At 42.2% G+C, this 23,275-nt stretch overlaps 1 protein-coding gene across 10 annotated transcripts in view; it reads right to left on the bottom strand.

Moving 5' to 3' along the window:
* RBPMS (RNA binding protein, mRNA processing factor) overlaps nt 1-23,275 on the bottom strand; it is a 164,168-nt gene that overhangs the window by 91,624 nt on the left and 49,269 nt on the right. For all 10 annotated transcript variants that reach the window (XM_037055307.1, XM_037055301.1, XM_037055309.1 and 7 more), the window contains exons 2-4: nt 5,256-5,333; nt 2,087-2,125; nt 850-912 (exon numbers count right to left, since the gene is read on the bottom strand). In XM_037055307.1, the coding sequence (XP_036911202.1) occupies nt 850-912; nt 2,087-2,125; nt 5,256-5,333 (180 nt within the window). The remainder of the gene's footprint in view (nt 1-849; nt 913-2,086; nt 2,126-5,255; nt 5,334-23,275) is intronic.

Genomic DNA, 23,275 nt, shown 5'->3' with positions numbered 1-23,275 from the left:
AGCTGACACCTTAACACCCAGATTGCAAACAGTCAAGTAGCCACCTTCCTTTCAAGAAGCACCCTAAACACTTCTGGCCGCATTCACCAACCCGGATTCACAGTTGCGTAGGCCATCTGCCTGGAGCAGGAGGGAGCCGGGCTCTGCTCTGAAAATCTTCACCTGAGGATCAGCTCTCAGCATCCCAGAGCTCACTTCAGCTGGCTCCTTTCCACTTTATCTCGGCTTGGTTCCCTGAAGTTGTTTTGCTTCTCAACATACCGAAGGAGGAAAATATTGACTGAAGTAAAAACTGGTAAAAGCTTCACAGCATATGGCTGACAAGATGCCTGCAACCCAGACACAGCTGTACCGTTCAGTTACAGTTCACTCTCACTTCTTATGTCACGCTGCAAAATGTCTTTTGGGGAAGCCACACATGCAAGTTTTTAATCGATCAGAAAAACGACAAAGACCCGTTTAAAAACCAAAAAGCTACATACCTAAAATAAAACCTCACGAAATAGGAAAAGCCAAGACTGTGATCTATTCTTGGCTTAGGCTTAGCTCTGAGAGTATAGTGATGGCCAAACTAGGCTGTACACCACTCAGGGATATGATGGGGCTGCATTAAAATAAGACTCACATCATCAAGTATTTTGAGCATTATAGCTGAAGCTAGAGAAGACCAAGTATTACTTAATAGTTTGCACATCTGACCACAGTTCTAAGAAAAACCTCTTTCGAGGGCTCATTGCATTGAGGAACCCTTCCCTGTTACATTGAGAAGTCATATTCCTTTCACTTCAGCATCGGCAGTGTCCCCCCAGCGCACAAGGACCCCGCCCCCGAAATTACATGAGTACTCACATTCAAAGCATTCTTCGCAGCTTCTGCTTCTGAGCGACTGTCAAAACTGACAAAACCTACGGGCTGAGGAAAGAAAAGCAAATATGAAGGGAAAAATCAGAGGCTACCGGTTTTTCTGGGTCAAAGGTGATATCAAACTGAAGGGCTAAGAGAAAGGAATGACCACAGGCATTTGTGTAGAAGTAAGGAAGACAGTCCAGAAGAATCGTGAGTTGGTGGTGTAGCTGAATTTCTAACATGAATCAACGGAATTGTGAGGATGGTTCTTCAAGGGCACAGCTGGGGATTTAGGGAATCATAAAAATAACCTAGAAGAGGTAGGAAGGTGAGCAGCAGTGGCGAAGGGAATAGAGAAAAACTTGGGTTGAGAGACTCTACGCTCCCAAATTGAATTCAATGTACTTCAGGTTCTTTATCCTTCAATGTAGGAGAACCGAATCACCTCTTGATGTGTACTGTCCGTGCAAGGCATACAATGGACACAGTGATAAAAGCCCTGTACTCTCACTGCACAATCAGAATTACAAAATGACCCTTTCCATCGCAAATCCCAAGTTTCAAAAGTCCTGTGTTTAGTAGGTGTGTAGACCATACCATTCCCACTAAAGAGAAAGGGGTCATAATCCCTTTGGACTCAGTATCTTTCAGTCCAGAAGGATACTAGCAACATAGCTTGTCCCCGATGAACCAGAGAATGCCTGACAGAGTGACGAACAGTGACTGGGAGGTAAGTGAGTTGAGTGCTCAGCATTAGAGGGAAAAAGCAAACAGCTGAAAATGTCCAAGGAGCTTGCAGGGACTGTGAGGGTCACTGAGTACCACCTCCACTCAGGGTTTGAGACAGAACATGAGTCTTCCCCACCAGATACTCCTACCCATTGTGAGAGTCTGCCTGTTTAACCTTATTTTAAAAAGGAAACAGGAAAGAATTGAGAGTAAATGTAAATTTGGATGATAATTACTTTTGAATATACAAACAAATCCCAATGAAACTATGCTGGATGCTGCGTTTGCCCTCCTTGGGGCTAGTCCCAAACACCCTAGCTGGAGACTATGGAATTAACAAACCATTTTCCTGTGCTGATTCCTAACCAATCACACTCTTATTTTGAATACAACAACAAAATAAAATCCTAATGAGAATAAAGAAGGCTGAGCCCTAGTAACATTCCTGAAGAAAGTCAATTCAAAACTTTTTGTGGAAGTGATTGTTCATGTGCAAGTTTAAAACTCTTACCTGCTTAGACGTGAGTTTTATAAGAGAGCCCTCGTAGCCCTGAAAAGGAAAAAACAAAAATAAAAAACAAATTTAGACCAAAAAAAGAGAGTGCTTATGAAAAAAAGCAGTTATAATAGCACCTTCTCAAGTAAAGAGTGCTTTATGACTATTGACTACTTCTGTCCAGTAATGCCTCTGAAATTCACTGGGAAAGCAAATTACACACACGGGCCCTCACCCATCTTTACAGATGCCTGTGTCTGTATACTCAGGTCCTGAAAGAAATCAAGCCCTGAAATCCATGCATTTTTATGTGTTTCTTTTTCTTATTTTTTTCATGAAATTATGCAATGGTATCTCTGCCAACAGCAGATCTTTATTCAAAAGAACCGGGAGAGGGAAGGGGGTAAATTTCGTAAGATGGGAAGGTAAGAGTGTATGATAACCTGGTCATGTATTTGCTGTAACATACGAACAATGACACATTAAGAATGCACTATACCTTGGTGATCACCCTGTAGTTTATATAAATGCCTAATCAGCATGGCTGCACACCTGAAACTAATGTAATACTGTACATCAACTATAATTGAAAAATAATTTTTAAAAAAGAACGAACTCGGTAAAACTTATTAATCAAAATTTCAAAACTGCCAAAGAAGGTTAAGCAGGCAGTGATGCTAAATTCTGCCGAGTTCTTTTGCTTATTTACTAAAGTGTTATGACTGGGGCATGCAACAATTCCCTGTCGGGTTTTCACTCCACCTCCTCCTCAAGGAGGATGGAAACACTCCCTCAATCCCTCCCTTTCCCCACTTCGCTGGCCCCGAAGCATGTGCATGACAAAGCGTGTTTATTTCTGAAAACAATCAACGGCTGGTGGTTTGCGCTGATGGATGACACAGAGGGTAAAAACACCACCTGACATGATTGACCGCCATGCATATCAGTCTAGAGACAGGTTTGCAGACCAGGGCCAACCCCCCCAGGGACATTAATTAAAAGAGGGCTGTTAGGAATGAAGCAGGGTCCTGACTTGGGTGAGCACAGCTTTTCTGGGCAGAGCCTTGGGACGGATTCATCCTCGCATCTTTACAGCACAGAACGATGCGACCAACTAGCTACCGTGAACATTTCACCTCACAGGCCGTAAGCTCTTCTGGCCAAAGAGGTCACGAGTTGCAGCCCCGCCTCATCTTTTTTAAGGTGCTTTCTCTGAAAAGCCTAGAGGTTTAGACACCTGAGGCCTTCGGCGGCAAAGGACAAATGGGTATTTCACCCAAGTAAAACACCACTGGCAAGAATATACCGGGCTCTTGAGTTACAAGAAGGGAGTTAGTATCACAAAGTCCTTCAGAACAGGGATGGCAAAGTCAGAGTGCTCGGGTTTGAATCTTATCCCTGCCGTTTACTATGCGGGTAAACTGGAGCAAAATCTATTCAATGGCTCCAAGTTTTGTTTTCCTCCTTGGAATAAATGAGGCCAAGCCGTTCTAAAGTTCTGTGATGAGAATTAAATGAGATCGTTCATGCAAGGGGCTTGCGAGCTGAACCACTTTCTCTCCACACACATGGAAACACAATGTAACCTGTCCACTAAGATCAATTAGCTTAAAATGTCCTCATCCTACAAGAGGGACAGTAAAATTTGCAACCTGCAAAGGAAACTCAGGAAATTCCGTCAAGTTGGCACTCTCTTCCCACAACACCTTCGCTTCCTCCCCACTTCCTCTCAGCTAACCTCATGTGTAAGCTTCCTGTCTCCTCTGCAGGGTCCCGATAAGGCAGCGATTCCCACCCGCTGTGCTGCACCAGCCACTACCTGACTACTGAGTCAGGGGCACCGACTTCTTTTCCTTTAGGTTGTCAAATTTAAAAAAAATGACAACAGCCAACACAACAATAGCCATTCAGTGTGAATGAATCAAAACGATGCCTACTTTTGTCAGATCAGCATAAAATATATTTTTCTGATGTGCCACAGAATTTTAGTAATTAGTTTATGTGTGCCATGTGATGAAAAAGGTCACAAATCCCTGCATTAAGGGGCAGGCTGTCAGAATGGATTTATGTCATTGAATGGTGCTTTCTTGACACCTAAACTGGACTCTATCGCATCTTGGTTTTGACTGGCTGCCCCTGGATCCTCCCTCTCCCCTTCCTTCACAGCTGTTTTCCGCTGGCACACGCCCTCCCCTCTCCCTAAGAAGCCGGATCCTATTCCTCAACCTGCCCTGCATCTACGGTTGGAGTCCTCCTTCAACAGGGATGGATGTCTAATCAAAAATCAAGGTGGTCCATCACCTAATTGCAAGGGTGGCCCCAGGCTGGCATCACTGGCTGATACGTCTGTAACAACCAGCTCAGGCCACAGGCTCTGAATTTATCATGACCCCCCCCTCCCGAGGGCCAAGGCCTCCAGCCTGCAGCCCACCCAGTCCTAGCCTTCTCCGATCCTCCACAAGCTGGCCTTTGAAATTTTGCCTTGGCAGCCTGCTTATTTCAGCTTTAGCCTGACTTCCTGGTTCAGTTTCCAATCCCAGATATATTAAGTGTCTCTGAAGCAGTTTTATCTCAATAGTCACACTGCATTGAGTATCTCACTAAGCACCAGGAAAGATTACTCTCATATGACACTTTAAAACTTTGTTCTACTGTACTTGAAACTTACGATATTATTTCCATAAAAAAATAATGGTGTTAGTTTCATAGTCTAATTCATTAAAGTCAATTTAACCTATTATGTCTCCAAAGAATAGTTCTAACAGAACTATTTCAACTAATAATCTCCTAGGGATAATGCTGGACTTATATTATTATGTTTGAAATATAAATGCATAATCAATAACTGACAGTGTGTTTGGTGGTCTGCACCTGGAACATCCCCAACTGGCGGAGGGCACCAAGGCTGCTCTGCACAGAGGAGACAGACACGTGCACACCAGTAAGAGAAAGATTCCTCCAGACCGGCTGTCAGGGGCACAGAAGGCAGTGTCCGCCTTTTCCCAGTGAGACCGTACACTGGAACTGAGTGGCTGAAGCCCCACTACTCACTGACCTTTTAAAAACAGCACTAGACAGGGCACTTTCTCCAAACTGTATTTCTTCCTCCAAAGAGACCTTAGGAGGAGGACCTTCTACACACACTTTTTGTTTCCTTTTACAATGTCGGAAAGACAAAAGGTACCTTAAATGGTCTGAAAAGCAGGTAGAGCTCCCGAGGTTTGATGTCCAGAGGGAGACCACTGACAAACAGGGTCCGGACCTGGAAGAGACAAGAGAACCGCTCAGAGGAGTGGAATCCAGAGACTCCTTACGTGCAACTTCAAACCCTTCGTCTTCAGTAGCAGCCGACCTACTTCACGCCCCTGCAATGACGCAAGAGCACTCTGATGTGAAGATGACATTAAATTAGCTCTTCTTTGTGGATTATTCAAAGTGAACTACCTCTAGCCGATTAAAATTCATGAACTGCCTTCCTTCCCAACTAGCCATTGTCGGTCCTAAAACTGAAGTGGGGGGTGTGGTGGGGGAGGGGGGTCCAGATAATTACATTATTAGCATCAGAAAAATGCCACGAGGGTGTTCAACGGACTGTCCCTCCACTCTGATCAAATGGACACAGAATGTGGTTCAAAAATAAAATCAAAGCCATTTATTTTCTCTTGCTTGTCCTGCCACGGCTTCCTTCATCTGCATTAATCATCGCAGTAATTTAAATAAGTGGAAAAGTTTATTGAACAATTCAAACACATCTAAATAGTGGCCCAAATGCCTACCTCCATCTTCTCAGTTCCAAAACAGGAACAGACCTCACTGACTGACAACTATAAGGCCTAGGGTACAAACTATCTTCACCTTTATCCTTTATCCTTTTTATCTTTAACCGTTAGTATTTTACGTATGATGTGTCTTGGAGTGGGTTTCCTTACATCTACAGCCAAGGTTACTCTACCCACAAAGCTGTCATTAAGAATTGAAGGACAAAGAGCTTCCCAGGCAAGGGAAAAAGTTAAAGTAGTTCACCATCACCAAACTATTATTATACAAAATGTTAAAGGGACATATTTAAGAAAAAGAAGATCAAAACTATGACCAATAAAATGGCAATACATACATTATCTATCAACAATTAATTCTAAAAAACCAAACTACGCAAACAAAAACAGAGACGGACAGAATCATGGACACAGAAAGCATTTTGATGGTTGCCAGATGGGAGGGGGTGTTGGGGAATGTGTGAGGAGGTGAGGGGATTAAGAAGCACAAATAGGTAGTCACAGAATAGCCATGGGCGCATGAAGTGCAGCATGGGAAATGGAGTAGCCAAAGAATCTTACACGCGTGACCCATGGACACAAACGACGGTGTGGGGATGGCCTGAGTGAGTGGGGCACTGTGTGGAGGGGGCAAAGGGGGAAAATCAGGGCAACTGTAATAGCACAATTAACAAACTACAATTTTTAAAAAGGGATTTGGGGAGTTAACCTAGGAAATAAACTCTCCTTTACAGAACGGACCTAAAGAAGATAGCTTTACAAACTTGGGAGGCGAATAATTTAGCAGCCACACCACCACTAGAAATCTGGGGTCCATCAACATTACTTGATACAAATAAAGGTTCACCTGCATCCATGAAATATAATATGCAGCCAATAAAAAAGATGTTCAAGGAAAAAGTACACACTGTTTGGTTTTATTCTGTGAAACAAACAACCGACACATATGTATTTGGAGAGGGAGAATGCCTTGTGGGATGTATAGATGTCGACATGCTATGCTCATATGGCTTAGCCCTGGGAGGTAGACTAAGAAGCGATTTTAATGATTTTTATTAGCAGCTGTTTTTTCCTATCTTTCTACAATAAGCATGCATTAGATACTACGATTTTACTTTGGTGGGCTGAGAATTGTCTCATTTTTAAAAATACTTTACTTTCTTGATGAAATTATAAGTAATGTCACTATTTACAATAAAAATCATCAAGTTTATGGAGAAAACTTTTCTATGTAAATAATTCAGAAACAGGAGGTTCTTCGTGTCTCCACAGGAAGCTGTTACACGAGGGGAACTGTTGGGCCTTCGTGTGCCACTTGCCTACAGAAGATGACGGAGGCTCAAAGGAACTGCGTCGTTCATCAGATTAGAGGCAAACTAATAAGATGCCTGACATTTTATTGACACATGGAAGCAGCTTAAATTCCCTAGAATCCCACGGAGCCAACCCTCTCTCAGAAGCCTGCCAGGATATGTCACTTCCCACTGAAAACCTATTCTCTGATAGAACAGATATACTGACACGGGGAAATAATTCTTAAATACTTACATTATGAAATATGTAAGTATTTAGCGACAACTAAAGGTCACTAAAATGCACATGCTTGGAATCCATGTGCTTTGATTCATTTCCAGACCACCTCAGGCTTGTAAACTTGAAAACAAAAAAACTCTTCTTCGGTATGTAATTCGTACTTTCCTATGAAAGGCGACTGGGACCTGCACCTCGGGGAAATGGGGAAACATTTCTGTTCCCTTGCTCTTCTCACCACCACTCTTATCCGAGCCATTCGCCAACAAAGCACCCTGTGCTGTGTCTCCCCAGGGACTACGGCAATCACAAAGGTTAACATTTGACCTCTGACTGCAAGGAACTTGCTGCCAGGGAAGGAAGCAGAACATGCCCCATGACCTTCCATTATAACAGAAGGAAGCCTAACTCATTCACAAAGTAACCCATTAGACCCCAAACAGTGAGATACAATTTTAAGAAACACATAAATCCATGATCAAATACTCAGGAAGAAAATATTCCCAAAACAACAAGTGAGCGCCACCAAATGAACTCTTGTGGCAGGTCGATCGTGACCCAGGGCAGGCCCAACTGACCAGCAGTGTCTAAGGACACAGATGTGCCTGGCACTAGGCCGTCAGCATCCCAGACATTTACTTTATCAGACACACGGGGAAACACACTTCTCGGTCAAGGTCACGGCATGCCTTATAGAAGTTCAAGACATGAAGCTGCTGGCAGCTCTATCCCGAAGGGACTCTGGTGGATTCTGTGGAAGCTCCTCCCACTTCAATTTTACCTGAAGGAACAATACCGAACTGTTCCGAAGGAGTCAGTGCTGGGAGAAATCGTCCTGTGCAGAACAGTGAGCGCAAGAGCCTTCTTGGCTCAGCTATTACATCATTTCACCAGCGGCCACGGCTACATTCTGGATAAAACTAACCATGTGTTCTTAAGTGGTACTGCCAGCTTTCAGTGGGAAAGACAAGCCACATTTCTGTGACTGACTTCTAACTTAATAAACTCTAATTCGGTAAATAAAGCCATTCTGCCAGTCCAGCTTCCCTGGACAGAAAGGCCAAACAGGCCTTGACATGGAACCCCCCCCTTTAATAAATAACAGGCATTAATTATCTTGTAACTAATCTAAACACTCAAATAGAAACCAACGGACACTGCTTATTAATTTCCGTACACTGCGGAGAATAATCATGCATCCTTTTCAGTAAGTGGCCACATCCGGTACATACCAGTGTCCAAAGGCTCTGAGCATTTTCTGTGTATGTTTTACTTGTTCAGATAAAGGTCTCGGAGATCAGCCTCCAGCTGCTCTGAGCTGAGACCCCTGCGAGTTCCTCCTAAACTGATAGGAGATGGGGAAAGACAATGTCTCATTTTCTAATGATTCACGAAGAGCTGTTCAGTCACTCCTTTGAAAGATTCTAATGAGTAAACCCATGGGGGTGCTTCTCTGCCCTCCTGCCCTCTGCAAGCTTCCCCTCCACCTACCCCCACTTTGGACATACAACTACAGACTCCACGAGAAGCTTTCAGATGTGGTGTGTGTTGAAATCATTCTTTTGGAGTAATCATTTTCTGTAATATACAGTGGATTCACAGAGAAGAACTTTCAAAGGGCATTTTACAAATTGAGGGTTTTCTTTTTCCAGTCGGTGTAACACACACCCAGGCACAGAGGGTACACTGTATAAATACCCCGTGGATGATGTTAGCAATCTACAGGACAACACTGTGTATCCACGGGACACAGTGAGTGTCTCTTTACAGGCCCCCCTGTTGACCACACAACGAAGAGAACGAGGGACCCCATTTCCCAATCACAATCATATCAGGACAGTCACCACAGCATCACATGAAAAACACACATGACAAAAAGGCAAAAGAGGTTAACGATGTAAGAAATGGCAATTTAGGAGAGGTAAGAGAAATGACGAAAACTACCAGAATCAAGGCAGAGAAATTTAAAAACAAAACCAGCCAAGACCACCACAAAATTCAGGACTACGCATCCGTCTTCAAGGACAGGGTGATCCACATATGAATGCCAGTGAAATCACTCACATTTCAACTGCCATTTGAAACACACTTACGTATAAACAAGTCCAATTTCAACAGGGCATGTAAATGTATGTAATTCACAAAGTTTTTAAATGGGTGCCCAAAGTCACTAGTGAGCACATGTAAAATGATGGGTAGGTATACCAGTATCTACTAATACAGAACGAAATTCTCAATCATTAGGTTAAAAAAAAAAGCCAACACTATAAATTGTTTATAATCCCAGTTTAATCCTTTCAGTGTTTTTTTGCAACTTAGTATATGCTCAAGTTTTTAAAAAGTCTTGAAAAAATGTGTACCTCTGTATACCCAATTCCCTACATGTTAATAGTAGGGAAAAGTTCTGTATGTTTAGAGTGGAGAGAGTGGGTACAATTTATAGAACTCACATTTTGTATATTTATACACTTTGGCATTTAAAATATTTGTAACAATAAACTATTTTTCTTGAAAGAGAAAACAAATACAAACCCAAAGGTATCTCCTCCCTTGGAAGGAATAAACCTCAGGTCCTGCCTGTCCTTGTTTGTACTCAGGGATTTTCATTCTCCTGTCTCTCCTTGTTCCAGAGGGACAAGCCTGATCTCGTAGAAATATGCATTCGTGTATCTGTTCCACACTTCGATTCTGACCACAAGTCGGTGTTTCCTTACACCCTGAAAGTCCACTGCAACCTAAGAGGGGGCACCAGTGCCTCTGAGATAAGGCCACAGGACCAGGACCGCCCCACCTGCAGCCTGAGGGTGTTCTCCTCTGTGACCACTCTACCCCCACTCAGACGAGAAGAGAGGGACCACTCACTCTCCAACACCCAAGCGGTGCCATCTCTTTTCTGAGAGACCACACTGTACGAACTTGGTTTCGGGGACAGAGAAGTTCAAAAGCGCTCCACATTTCTATGCAGCCTAACTCTCACGGAGCTGGGATTTTTAACCCAAAAGGTGGGGGAGGGAAGGGGTGTTTCAGAGCCTCCTTGGTAAGGTTTACATAATGGTTAAATTACTTCACGCTTTTAAAATAAAGTATAAATGAAATCAGTTGTTTGCTTCTTCTTCTGTACGCACCAGCTGCAACAACGAAGTGCAAGACTGAACTGTGCTGAGGACCATGCTGCTCATCTCACCTGCAAAGGTGGCTTTGCTGGCCTGCTGCGATTCCCCATTCACGTCTTGCCACCATGGAAACAGTGCCACAATCATTAAAGTGGACGGTAAAGCCTGCAATTCTGATCGCAACTCAGTAGACTCTGGGCAGCCTTTGGTCGACTTCCAGTTCTTTGTTGGCACTGGCTTCAGGTCGGAGCAGATGCTCAAGTTTCTTTTTCCTGACAACGGCCATCTACTGGACTTGAAGACTCACCCCTTTCCTAGCCCCGGGATGGTATGTTTTGGTTCAGGATTCCAGGTTGCTCCAGACACCAAGGACTACTAAACATACAATAGAAAGGGTCACTATGCTGACTCTCAGGTTTGTTTTAGTTTTAAATTGATAATGGCTCTTTTCTTTCTAAAGGAAAAATCCACATAATTACCCACAATGCACACCTCCCTGATTTTAGGGTGCCCCCAGTGTTTGCCCTGGATTCTGTTGGGTTGGTTGACCCCATCTGTAGGATGACCAAATGGACACCTTGATTTAGGGCCCATGGAAGCCTGGTCCTTTCGCCAAGGTAACCAGAAAGTTTCCAGTAGGATCAGCAAAGGAAGAAAGACCCACGGGAGAGCACATGCGGGAGGAGGAGGAGTGCGGCATCCCGTAAACTCACATACACTGGGCTCAGAACACGCACAGGGAAGTGGGGACGGCAGGTGATTACTAAGTATATCCCGCTTAACGAACTCGGTTCATTCCCAGTGTCGATTTATAATCAGATGGTCTCACAATTTCTCCCTTTGACAGGACTTCTTAAGACCAAAGTCTAATCTTGGCCACCTTTGGCCTCTGTTATACATTAGTATAAAAGGATAAGAGACAAAGAGAAAATTTCTAGCATTTGAAACTGCCCAGGAGATGTATCTGTACATGTAAGCCCCTAACCTCATTCATTATTATAGGACATTTCTACCCTGGCTGGTGTGGCTCAGTGGATTGAGCACCGACCTGAGAACAACCGAAAGTTGCTGGTTCAATTCCTGGTCAGGGCACATGCCTGGGTTGCCGGCCAGGCCCTCAGGTGGCCAGTTGGGGGCTAGAGAGAGGCAACCCATTGATGTTTCTCTCCTCCTTTCTCCCTCCCTTCCTCTCTCTGAAAATGCATAAGTAAAATCTTAAAATGAACCAAAACAAAACAAATTTCTTTAGTGCTGTCAGGTACAAAGGGAGGTGGGTAGCAAACCAAAAATTTAGGGTTTGGGTTGACCTAGATGAGAAACTAGACATGTAAGTGTGTGCATGTGAGAACCTCCCCTCATTGTTAGTGAATTCACCGAATGCTGTCAACTCAACACACTGTTGTCAGGTCCTTCAAGTTCAACAAGAAGTTCCTTGTGAGGACAGGATGCTTTACTCCTTACCCTTGGCACTGTTTTTATTCCCTCTTGGCTTCCTTATTTCTTTTAGTCAACTTTCTGATGGCTTATTCTGTTATCTGGTTAGCCAGTGGAATCCTAAATCTCCATTTAATTACACTGCTTACATTGCTAAAACATGAAGATTTAAAGATGTGTACATTATTAATCCTGTGTGTTGTAAACAGAAGTTTGCATTCTAATGCCTGAAAGTGCACTGGCCCTTGGAATTTTAATCCATTTGAGTGGCCTAAGTTGAATGTCAAAAAACAAAAAACAAAAAAACCACCTGGACTACCCACAATACAGACTTTACCATGGCCTACCAAAATTACACATAAACGGAGAATATGAAAAAGGTCTTATCAAAATTCCGAGACCTCTCTTTCTTTCTCTTTCTGCATTGCTTGGGTGACTGTTATTTAACAAAGCAGAGATCTGCTATTCAAACGAAAAACTCACCCCACTTCTCCCAAACTACATAGAAAAAACTGTGCCAGACAGCACACAGAGTTCTTTCTAGTCATTTAAAGTCCCCCCCCCAAAAAAGTAGACCATGGCAAATAACAGACCCAACACTGCCCAGGGCTCTAAAGCAGTGATTTTCAACAGGTGTCCTGCAAGAATTTTTAAAACACGCAGCACCTGACTGTTTAGTCAGGGGCACTGACCTCTTTCCCTTTAGATTGTTAAATAAAAAATTGGCAACAGTCAACACAACAACAACCTTCAGTGTGAATGCCCTGTCATGAACCATAGACATACAGGTCATGTAATACAGTTGCATCTTATTGGTCACGTCCCATAATAAGGTTGTGTCGGACTAGTTAATTCTTGGTACCAGAAATCCTTATATACAAGTATAGGCAACTGATTTGTAAAAAGTCACTTTGGAGCAAAAGGGTAGGTAATTATTAGTATTACTTTTTGCAAGCCAATCAAAATCACACCTGTTTTTTGTCAGATAGGCAAAACATGTATTTTTTTGGCGTTCCACAGAATTTTATTAATTAGTTTCTGTGCCGTGAAAGGAAAAAGGTTGAAAATCGCTGCTCTACAGCACTCACCGCTTTTGACAGTCGTGGACAAACTCCGTCTGAGGGACCGTCAGCTTCAGTTTGCCTGCATTCTCAGTAACCACCACACTGCACCATACATAGTTCTAACAACAGAGAAGGTGTGAGGACTGCAAAACTAGAAAGATGTGGAGAAAAGGTTTGCTTCCCAACATTCAGTCATGGGAAATAACCCAATATCCACCTGAAAAAGCTTTAGTGCCGGGTCAGCTCACCTTCAAAAATGAAGGTTCTTCCCCAGGTGACCGTGGCGAGCATCTCAGTACCGGGAAGTGGATGGTGACAAAGTAGCTACACGGTACTAGGGACAAGGCCTTGTGATACAGGTAAACATACAGGGATGGATGAGTATGAAGAAGAAATAAAGTCATTCTAACATTTTAATACACACTTAAGAGGTTAAGTACTCAAAGCAGTAAAGCGTATGTAGTTAAAAGAAAGAAGATTCACGTGGAACCAGGCCACGGGGACTTCGATCCTGGTTCTGCGACTCACTAGACATGCACCTGGAACAAGTCACTTAACCTCTCCATTCAGAGGTGTCTTCATCTGGAGAAAGGAGACAACAACAGTGTCCACTTCTGGCAGTTTTTTTTAAGTTATTTAAAATTTTATCTCCAGAGAGACAGGAAGGGGGGCAGAGAAAGAGAGGTAGAGAAACATGGATCGGTTGCCCTTCGCATACCCCCAACCAGGGACCTGGCCTGCAAACCAGGCATGTGCCCTGCATGGGAACTGAACCAGTGACCTTCTGGTTCACAGGCTGATCCCAACCCACTGAGCCACACCAGCCAGGCCCCACTTGTGGCAATTTTGAAACATGTCCATGAATTCTTTGTTGCCCCTCCCTTGATGAGGTGGAACTTAATTCACTTCCCTTTAGCGTGGGTTTGTTTCATTTAGTGGCTCACTTCAAATGAGCTGAACGTGGCGGGAGTGAGAGTGTGTGCCTCCTAATACTAGGTCGAAAAAGGCACTGGGCCTCCCTTAGTTGAAGAAGCCTCTCTACCGTCACTCGCCCTGGGGAAAGGCAGGTGCCGCGTCTCTATGGCAATGGGAAGCCCCACATAAAGGACTGAGAGGCCTGGTGTCAAAAGCCATGTAGCGAGTCATCATAGACGCAGGCCCGCCAGTCCCAGTCAAGTCTTCAGAAGACTCCAGCCTCAGCTCAAAACGTCTTGACACCATCTTCATGAGAGACCCTACGCTGGATCCATCTAGCTAAGCCAACTGCTCAAATTCCTGACCTTCAGAAATGAGAAAGCAACAACTGTATGTTGTGTAAGCTGTTAAACTCAGGGGTAGTTTCTTACACAGAGTTGCCACAGGATTAAATAAGTGCATAGACGTAAAGCGCCTCGAGTCCAGTGCTTGGCTCGTAGGAAGAGCTCAGAAACAGTATCCAAAACGAAGCTGCTTTTTCATGCTCCAAGGGCAACCCCATGAGAGGCTGCAGCTGCAAATATTCATGCAACTGTTGCAAATAGGCTTAAAGTCGGCAAGAGAGAAGATAAAATAAGTTTGCACAGTAAAAGAACCTGCATAAGTTAACCCAGAAGTATTTCCATATTCTAAATCCCAACAGTGCGATGCCAAGTCCCTTCACCACCCGCTGTCTTTCTACCTCTTTAAAAGGCCGTGAGCCGGTCCCCTTCTAGCCAGCAGCCCACCACTCGCCTGCTTCTCATGCATTCCTTCTCTTGGACCCTTTGCATCCTTTTTCAACTTTTGTTACATCTGAGAAATCTGTTTCTCTTTTCATTCTATTTCTCAGATTTAAAAAAATAGATCAAGGTTGAGGAGAATAAAGAAAAGGAAAATGAAGTGATAAATTTTAAAGTGGTGTTAGGCAAAGCATCACTCTCTAAAACGTTTAATTAAACTTGTACTAATAATAATAGCTGCCCTCTTCCTATCTACATTAAAGGGAAAATTAAAGTATGAATTAACTTCTATATTAAGTAGTAACATTCATGATACTTTAAAAGTATCTTACTCAATGTTACAATATTCCAGATTTGTTTCATCACTTTTTATTGTGTATTTTAGCTACACTACACACTGATTAATACCCATAACTCATTAAAGTCACCATTTGAGCCCTGACCATTGTGTGGTTCAGTAGGCTGAGCAACGGACCGCAAAGCGAACGCTGGTTGGATTTCCAGTCAGGGCACATACGAAAGGCAACTAACTGATTGATGTCTCTCTCCCTCTTTCTCTGTCCCTTCATCTCTCTCAAAAAATAATCTTTTTTTAAAAAAAGGCATCCATTTGGTTAACAGCCACACCAGACTGTGTCATCTCATAGGCGACAAAAAGAATGACAGCCCCATCGCTGACAAAGAGGCGGAGGTACCGAGTCCGTCACAGACGCTGTTGGTGAGAATGCAAAAAGGGACAGTCTCACTAGAAAACAGTTTGGCAGCTTCTTATTAAACTGCAATTTTACGTATTAAATGTAACTGCTATGCAAAATGTATTTAATAAAATGTATTACCGTGTAATTACTATGTAAGGACCTGTACGCATGTTTGCAGATCCTTTATTCATAATAGCCAAGAGATGGAAATACGCCAGGTGCCCTTCAATGGGTGGGTGGTCACACTGTGGCACCCCCACACCACGAAATACCACTCAACGAAAACCAAACAAAACCTGTGATTACAAACAAGTTGGAAGAATCTTAAGGGAATTCTGCTGAGTAAAAAAAACCAAATTCCTGAAGGTCATATACCACACGATTCCATTTACATAACATTCTTGAAATGGCCAAGTTACAGAGATGGGAAGCAGATGTCACAGAGATGGAGCTCGCAGAGTCGGGGTCACGGGTGGAGCGGAGGGCGAGCGGAGGGCGCCCGTGTGGCGACGGGACGGTTCTGCGCCCACAGAACAGAGCCCGTGAAACTGGGGAGGTCTAAATGCGACGAGAGGGCTCTATCAGTGCCATTGTTTCTGTTGCGTTACCCCCTCACGAGATGTTACCATTAGGAAAATTTGGGCACAGGGCACAAAGGATCTATGTTACTTCTTAGAATGGTATGTGAATCTATTACAATTACCTCAGAATGGAAAGTTAAATTTAAGTGTACATTTGGAAAAACTTTTAAACATAATTATATGCACATTAATCAAGAGAGCTGTATCTATCAGCTGGTAAAGCTGAGCGGTGGAGCTATATGGTAACGAATTCATATACATTTCTATTTTAAAGCCCTACAAGATTAATCTATTCCTATTAATTTTTTAATTGATTTAAGATTCAGTACTGTCGAAGTATCATTTTAGTACAATAAAATAAGCTTGGCTTTTTCAAAAAAATGAGTATATGGTACTCAATTTACAATTCTCCTGATTCATTCAATCCCTCCCTTTTATTGCAGTATGCAATTATCTTAGGTATGGTCTACTTTAATTAATATCCACACCTTATTCCAGATATGTTTCACGTGATCTAAAAAATAGAAATATTAAATATATGAACTTAAAACATTTTAAACTACTAGCCGGGAAAAGGCTAAGGGGTACCAAGCCCAGAGAAGTCCACGGAACATGGATATACATATACAGGCTGCATTTTGTATTCAATAATAACAAGGCGTCGGTGAGTTCGCTATTAAGAATGCTCTACTCTTCCAAGCCTGTTTCTACATGACAATTCATTCAGCCAACATTAGTTTGCATTTAAAACACCACATGACTGAAATACAAATTTTTGGAATACAACCTATTTGAGATTGGATACTTCCGTTTACTCATAAACTTTTTAGTTCATTCTACACACTGCGAAGCCCACTGCTTATATTGTGTTCTCCTAGTACAAGAACTTCCATTTTTAAGTTTCAATCACTCCCTAGGTTTTCTAATCATCCAAGTCTCCAATTCCAGAACAGATACAATACATTTAGGCTCAAAACTAATAGTCCCCAGCCTACTACAGGAATTAACTCTTCCCTGAATATATTTGATTTGATAACCACCTATAACTACGTCTGTTTCCCATCTATGTGGTCATAAACCAAGCTAACATGAAGTTCATATGATACGTGAATGTGGAGATATGTAATTTTGTAAAGGGATACAGATCTCAGAAGATGTCACATGACTCATGAGTAGGACTGTACATATCGGCTGGGAGCAATGAAAGACATGTAACATGTCAGAAAAAACAAACAGGTTTGGGGCTAAGAAATAACCTAGATTAACAAAAGTAACATATGCTTTGCACGTCAATCTCAAACTTTTAAAAGTGTGTTCAATATTGAATACAGGTTCCCACAGCAATGCTAACTTTTCAGTGGCTATGGTGGAAGGAAAAGGCCACTAAGGAGTCGGTGGTTTAAATCCCCGCAAACAAAAGTCAGACCTAAGGGTTACCATTTTTATTTGGTTAGGCTCCCCAAGTTTTCCAGGCTCTTCAGAAAATCACTGTAGTGGTGGTCTCCACACCTCTGATCAGCACCAAACCTCTTGACCTCAAAGACCAAGGTAGCCTGTTGTATTAACACTGCGTATAAGTGTACGAAGTGCAAGGACATTTCTGGGGAGCAGGGCACACACAGCCTGCTCAGAACCCTGGGTGCTCGGTCAACTTTGTGGCAGCCAACATCCAACCGCCTACTGAAATCTAATGAAAACTGGGCTAGATAATGGATTGATCCTCATCTTACAACCTCACACTTCAGGGTAAAACTGCAGCTACTTCTTTTTTCTTTAGTTTGGTGCAATAGAAACTTGACATTCACAATCTCGGCATTCAAAACGTGTTGTGTCTCTTGATGATAAATGTTTCAGTTCCAGGATTTAAGAGTTCCACTGTACTACAGCTCCCAGTGAATAAAGATATTGGCTAAAATAAATGTGGACTGATACTTGCCCAGAGCTCTTATACCAGGCTGCCAAGGGGACATTACAACCATTGGGAAAAAAAAAAGTCTTAAGCCACACATTTAAAGAATTCGGCAAGCTTGTCAATGCAAAACAAAGTAAATGGGTTCCAGAGATACTGATGAGAAATTACTTCATCACAGACTCTGACCTACCAACAGTCTTAACTGAATCTATTTGCTCAGTTTTTTTCCGTGTGGGAAAAAAAAAAAGCCCAGTGGAGTGTAGAGCTTAAGCACAGACTCTGGAGACAGACTGCCTGGACCTGAAACCCAGCTCCGACGCCCGTGAGCTGAGTGAGCCTGGATGACCTCTGAACTCTTCAGAGCCTCACTCCCTTGTCTGTAAACCGAAAAGACATAAAGTCTCCCTCACGGGGCTGTGAAGTGCAGCGACTTTCGACCTTTCTCATCTTGTGGCACACATAAACTAATCACTAAAATCCTGCGGCACACCAAAAGATATATTCTATCTCTTGCCAATCTGACAAATAGGCATAATTTTGATTCATTTACCCCAGACAGCTACTGTTGTATGGACTGTTGTGATTTTTTTATTTGACAATGTAAGGGAGAACAGGTCAGTGCCCCTGACTAAATAGTCAAGTATCGCATGTTTTAAAAATTCTTGTGGCACATTGGTTGAAAATTGTTGGTTGTAGATTAAATAAAGGAAGATTTGTAAAGCATTTAGAAAAGTACCCAGCACATAGTAAGCATTATACAAGTCTTTGTTAAATAAGTAAAGTAAATATAACCCCCCGAATGCTATATGGTAACACTTTTTTGCTGGCATAGGTGGAATGAAATTTTTCAAATCCTTAAACTTGGGACTTCATTTAGCCAGCTAAAGAAAGAAACTTTGAAAAGTTACCCACAATAAAACAATGTTTCAAAAAGAACTGTTAAGGTAAAACAAAACAAAACAAAACAAAAAAAAACCCCACAACCACTGAAGAATAATACACAAATCTTTTATTACTCTTCAATAATACTTAATTTCTAGAGTGAAATTCTATGTATTATTCATGCTATCCTTGTACCCTTTCAGGAACTTGGAACTCCTTTTCAAGGTTTACCATGTGAATGAGAACACACATTCATAATATAATATTTGTAAAGAGCACAAACAAAACAGTATGTTTTAAGGAATCACCTCAATGTTTTCCATTTTATGAATTTCAAATAGCTCAGGAAGTTTCCAAAATTATCTTTGTCCGGATGATGGAGAATCCTCAAAATTGTCAGGACCTGAGGGCATGTGAAGGATCTTTCACAGTGGACATGACTTGGCCTGTCAGCTGTCTCTAGGAACCTGGTGCCAGCCCACCTCTGGCCAGAGCACGGGCTGTGACATGCACGGCCAAAACAGCTCCCGCAGGGCCAGAGTCTGTTTTAATAATATGACCAAATAAAGATACAATCAACGTCCCAGATACACTGTTTCGTTGTGCCAAAATTTCTCAATCGCTCTTCCAAATAGCCACATCTAAGCTGTTCATTAAAGTGTAATTTCCCTGGAATCTCGAGGAAGAATTTCCAAATGTTCTAAATACAACAGAATATAGATCGCATCAGGAATCTAAAAGCCAGTATACGTAAGCACTAAACTATACTACACTCAAGATGTGAACAAAGTCTTTTTAGTATGGTTAACAACAGCAGACACCCCACGCACTGTACTCTTTCCCTAACTAAGGTCCTGTGAACCCAGGGGAGATGAAGATGATACCTAACTTCGCGCCTCAGCCCTGTAACAGCCCTGCTAGGACAACTGGCCCATCACCTTCCCATGACCCTCTCAGGATAGCACAGTCATCATCTTTTCCCTCTGAGCGTGTATACCATTTATCAGAAATTTAAAATTTTATTTGCAATGTTGTGTGATGGCTCAAAGATATTAAAAAAACAATAGATACCTATGCACATATACATACACACGATTGTTTTGAAAATGATTAATCAAAGCACATACAAAAACAAAATTGTCACAGTTCTAACCTCGAAATCGACACTGCTCACATCCATCAGTTCCCTCCCACTGCGTCAAACCAAATTCTTGAATCTACCATCTTCAAATGTTCATAATTAGACCTCCCTCCTCTTCCTCAAGCTCTCTTCCACGGGCTCTACGAGGTCAGGCTTATTCCCCACTAAAAAGCCTTTTCTTTGGTGGGTTTTTTTTTTTTTTTTTTTTTTTTTGCGAAAAAGGCTCAGTTCTTGACTTGGAAGTCCAAACCAAGCCTCCCCCTCCACACAGGAAACTTCCCACGGCTGCTCCCATCCTTCCTTCCTTGTTGAACTAACCCCTCCTGCACTGTCTGCCCCACAGTCATGTGTCTCATCTGCTCTGCTCTCCAACTGTTTCCTGGGCCTCAGGTTCAGTCCTTTCTGAATTAAACCATAAATTCCTTGAGAGCAAGAATTTACTTACCTATCACTACAATCTTGAATTGCGGATCTAAGTTTCCTTAGATTAGGGATCTAAGTTTGCTGCCACATCTGACATCTATAAATGACACATTTAACTCTGGCCAGTGTGGTTCAGTTGCTTGGACATCATTCCATAAACAGAAAGGTCACAGGTTCAATTCCTGGTCAGGGCACATGCCTAGGTTGAGGGTTCAGTCCGATTGGGGTACACACAGGAGGCAATTTGAGCAACGTTTCTTTCTCTCTCTGAAATCAATGAATACATCCTTGGGTGAGGATTAAAAAATAATAATAAAGAAAAAGAATGATGCAATCACTTGGAGAAAGCCAAGGCTAGATAGTATTTTCATTATTTCGCAGAAATGGTCAGGTTTTAGTTGTAAGAGGCGTGGCTCCCTTTCTATCTATCCATCAAAAAAAAAAAATAAGATTTAACCTATGAAACGATTTATAAAGTACAAGAACTTGAGATCCCAAATTAGGTATCATTACCCTAATTTAATCATAGAATTACAGAAACAAATAATTCCCTAGTTTCTAAGATGGGACCCTTAAGTATTCAGTAACTTATTTTTTTGTCTTAATGTTCAAGATAATCAGAGATCGACAGAACTTGTTTTTTCTGCAAAACCAGCTTTTTCCTGCAAAGGTTGTTAGAAAGGATGGTGCATGAACTAATTACAAGGAAAAGGATGCATAATTCATTTCTTTTAATAACAACAGTGAAAATAAAAGTTTATCTCTGAGGTTAAAGCACATTCAAGAATTAAATGTGAACAAGAGTTCTGAGACACAAGATGGCAAATCGCACAGTTGACCCTCCCCGTCGCCCCCACCAGACACACACATGCACACGCGTGCGCGGCACACAGCCTCACAGACTCCTTGATGCACCATCATATCACTGCCTTAGATCTTGTTCCCTACACATGTAGAACGGACATAACACCTGCCACTGTTGTGATATTTTCAAATATAAAAATAAGTAAATAATTAGTGAGGTATTTTAAGTCCTTGACCACCAGCATTATTATGCGGCCGTTAGTTATCCCCATTTCCAATTTTCAATGCTCAACTGGCAATCTGAGCTGCCTCTCTACTGGGCTTGGGGCACTGTCTGTCTAAGAAAATAAAAGGATTTTATTTTTGACACTATGAGTTCCAAAAAACATAGTAAGAGAAGTAATCTGCTGGAAGGAAGATCGTGTACAGCTCAGGATTTCTCCCATGTGCCTGCCTGATCCAAAGCAACTCTGGGTGTCTGTTAAAAACCAGACCGCCGGGATTTCTCAAAAGAGAACTTACAGGCAAGAAGGAGCTGGAAAGAAGTATTCCAAGTCATGAAATCCAAAGACCTACAGCCAAGATTGCTCTATCCAGCAAAGCTTTCATTTAGAATGGAAGGACAGATAAAGTGCTTCTCACATAAGATCAAATTCAAGGAGTTCATCATCACCAAGCCCTTATTATATGAAATATTAAAGGGACTTACCTAAGAAAAAGATAAAAAATAGGAACCGTGAAAGGACAGCAAACTCACAGTTATTAACAACCACACCTAAAACAAAAGCAAACCAAGAGGACAGCTAGATCAGGAGCGGAACCATAGAAATGGAGATGACATGGAGGGTTAGCAACAGGGGAGTGGGAGGAGGAGAAGGGGGAGAAGAGACAGAGAATAAGTAGCATAGATGGTAGGTAGAAAACAGACAGGGGGGAGGGCAAGAATAGTATGGGAAATATAGAAGCTAAAAAACTTATGACACATGGACATGAACTAAGGGGGGGGAATGGTGGGGGAGGGGTGTGCAGGGTGGAGGAGAATGAAGGGGGGAATAGAACAACTGTAATGGCATAATCAACAAAATATATTTTAAAAATAAAATAAAATAAAGAAAAGAGCAAAAAAAAAAAAAAAAAACCCAGACCACTGGGATTCTCTTCCAGAAGTCCTGATTGTTGATCTGGTGGGGTGACTCTTTTAGGAGACCAAACTTTTAATAAGCAACACAGACAGTTTTCCTGATCAGACATATTTGGGAAACACTGAAGTAACACATTACCAAACCCACAGGAAAGCTCTCTAGTTTTGAAAGAACATAAAAACAACATCCAATTATACTTACTCCCACAGAGTCGAGTCTGTGGCCCCCTGAAAGGTCCTCACTGCCAAGTGCCACAGGGCCTGTGGGAAGATTTTCCTTGACCTTGGAGCAGAGTGACTCTTAACACAGGCAGAGAAGAATTAGACCCTTTCATATGAGAAACAGATTTGCAATTTTATTTTATGAAGTACTTCTGTGTTTATTTAGGAAGAAATCACCACATCTGTGCTTAAACTAGTGACACAATGAACTTACACTATGATTCATTATTGAAAATAGTGTGTCCTAAACTGGTAATCTCAGTTGGTGAGAGCATTGCCCTGACATGCCAAGGTCGGGAGTTCAGTCCCCGGTCAGGGCACATACAAGGATCAACCAATGAATCCACAAATAAGGGAAACCACCAATTGATTTCTCTCTCCCCTTCAAAACAATAAGTAAAAAATTTTAGAAGAAAATAATGTAATAAGAATAATTCACCTGAGACACTCTCTAAACTTCTGAGAAGTTGAAAGTTTGTGGGTGGTATGTTGTCTTAGAAAAGCAGAGTATCCGAGAAGCAGATCAACAAACCAATAGGCAGCGATTATTGATGGCAGCTTACTACTTGTAAGAAGTTACAACGCACTGTGCTTGACCGTGAGTGTGCCTATTATCACACAGGGACTTATTAACGTGTGCATTCGGATCCAGTGGAGTGTGCACAGCCAGGCCTACAGGCCACACTGGAAATCCTCTCAAGGAACGACTGCCCAAACTTGAATGGGGACAAGGATCACAGGGGTATTCAGAATGAAGATTACTGGTCTCCATTCCGGATCGTCTGA

The sequence above is a fragment of the Sturnira hondurensis genome, unplaced genomic scaffold (assembly GCF_014824575.4).
Source record: "Sturnira hondurensis isolate 20B ecotype Veracruz unplaced genomic scaffold, ASM1482457v3 Scaffold0008640, whole genome shotgun sequence".
Lineage (NCBI taxonomy): Eukaryota > Metazoa > Chordata > Mammalia > Chiroptera > Phyllostomidae > Sturnira > Sturnira hondurensis.
This window is presented reverse-complemented; position numbering and strand designations above follow the sequence as displayed.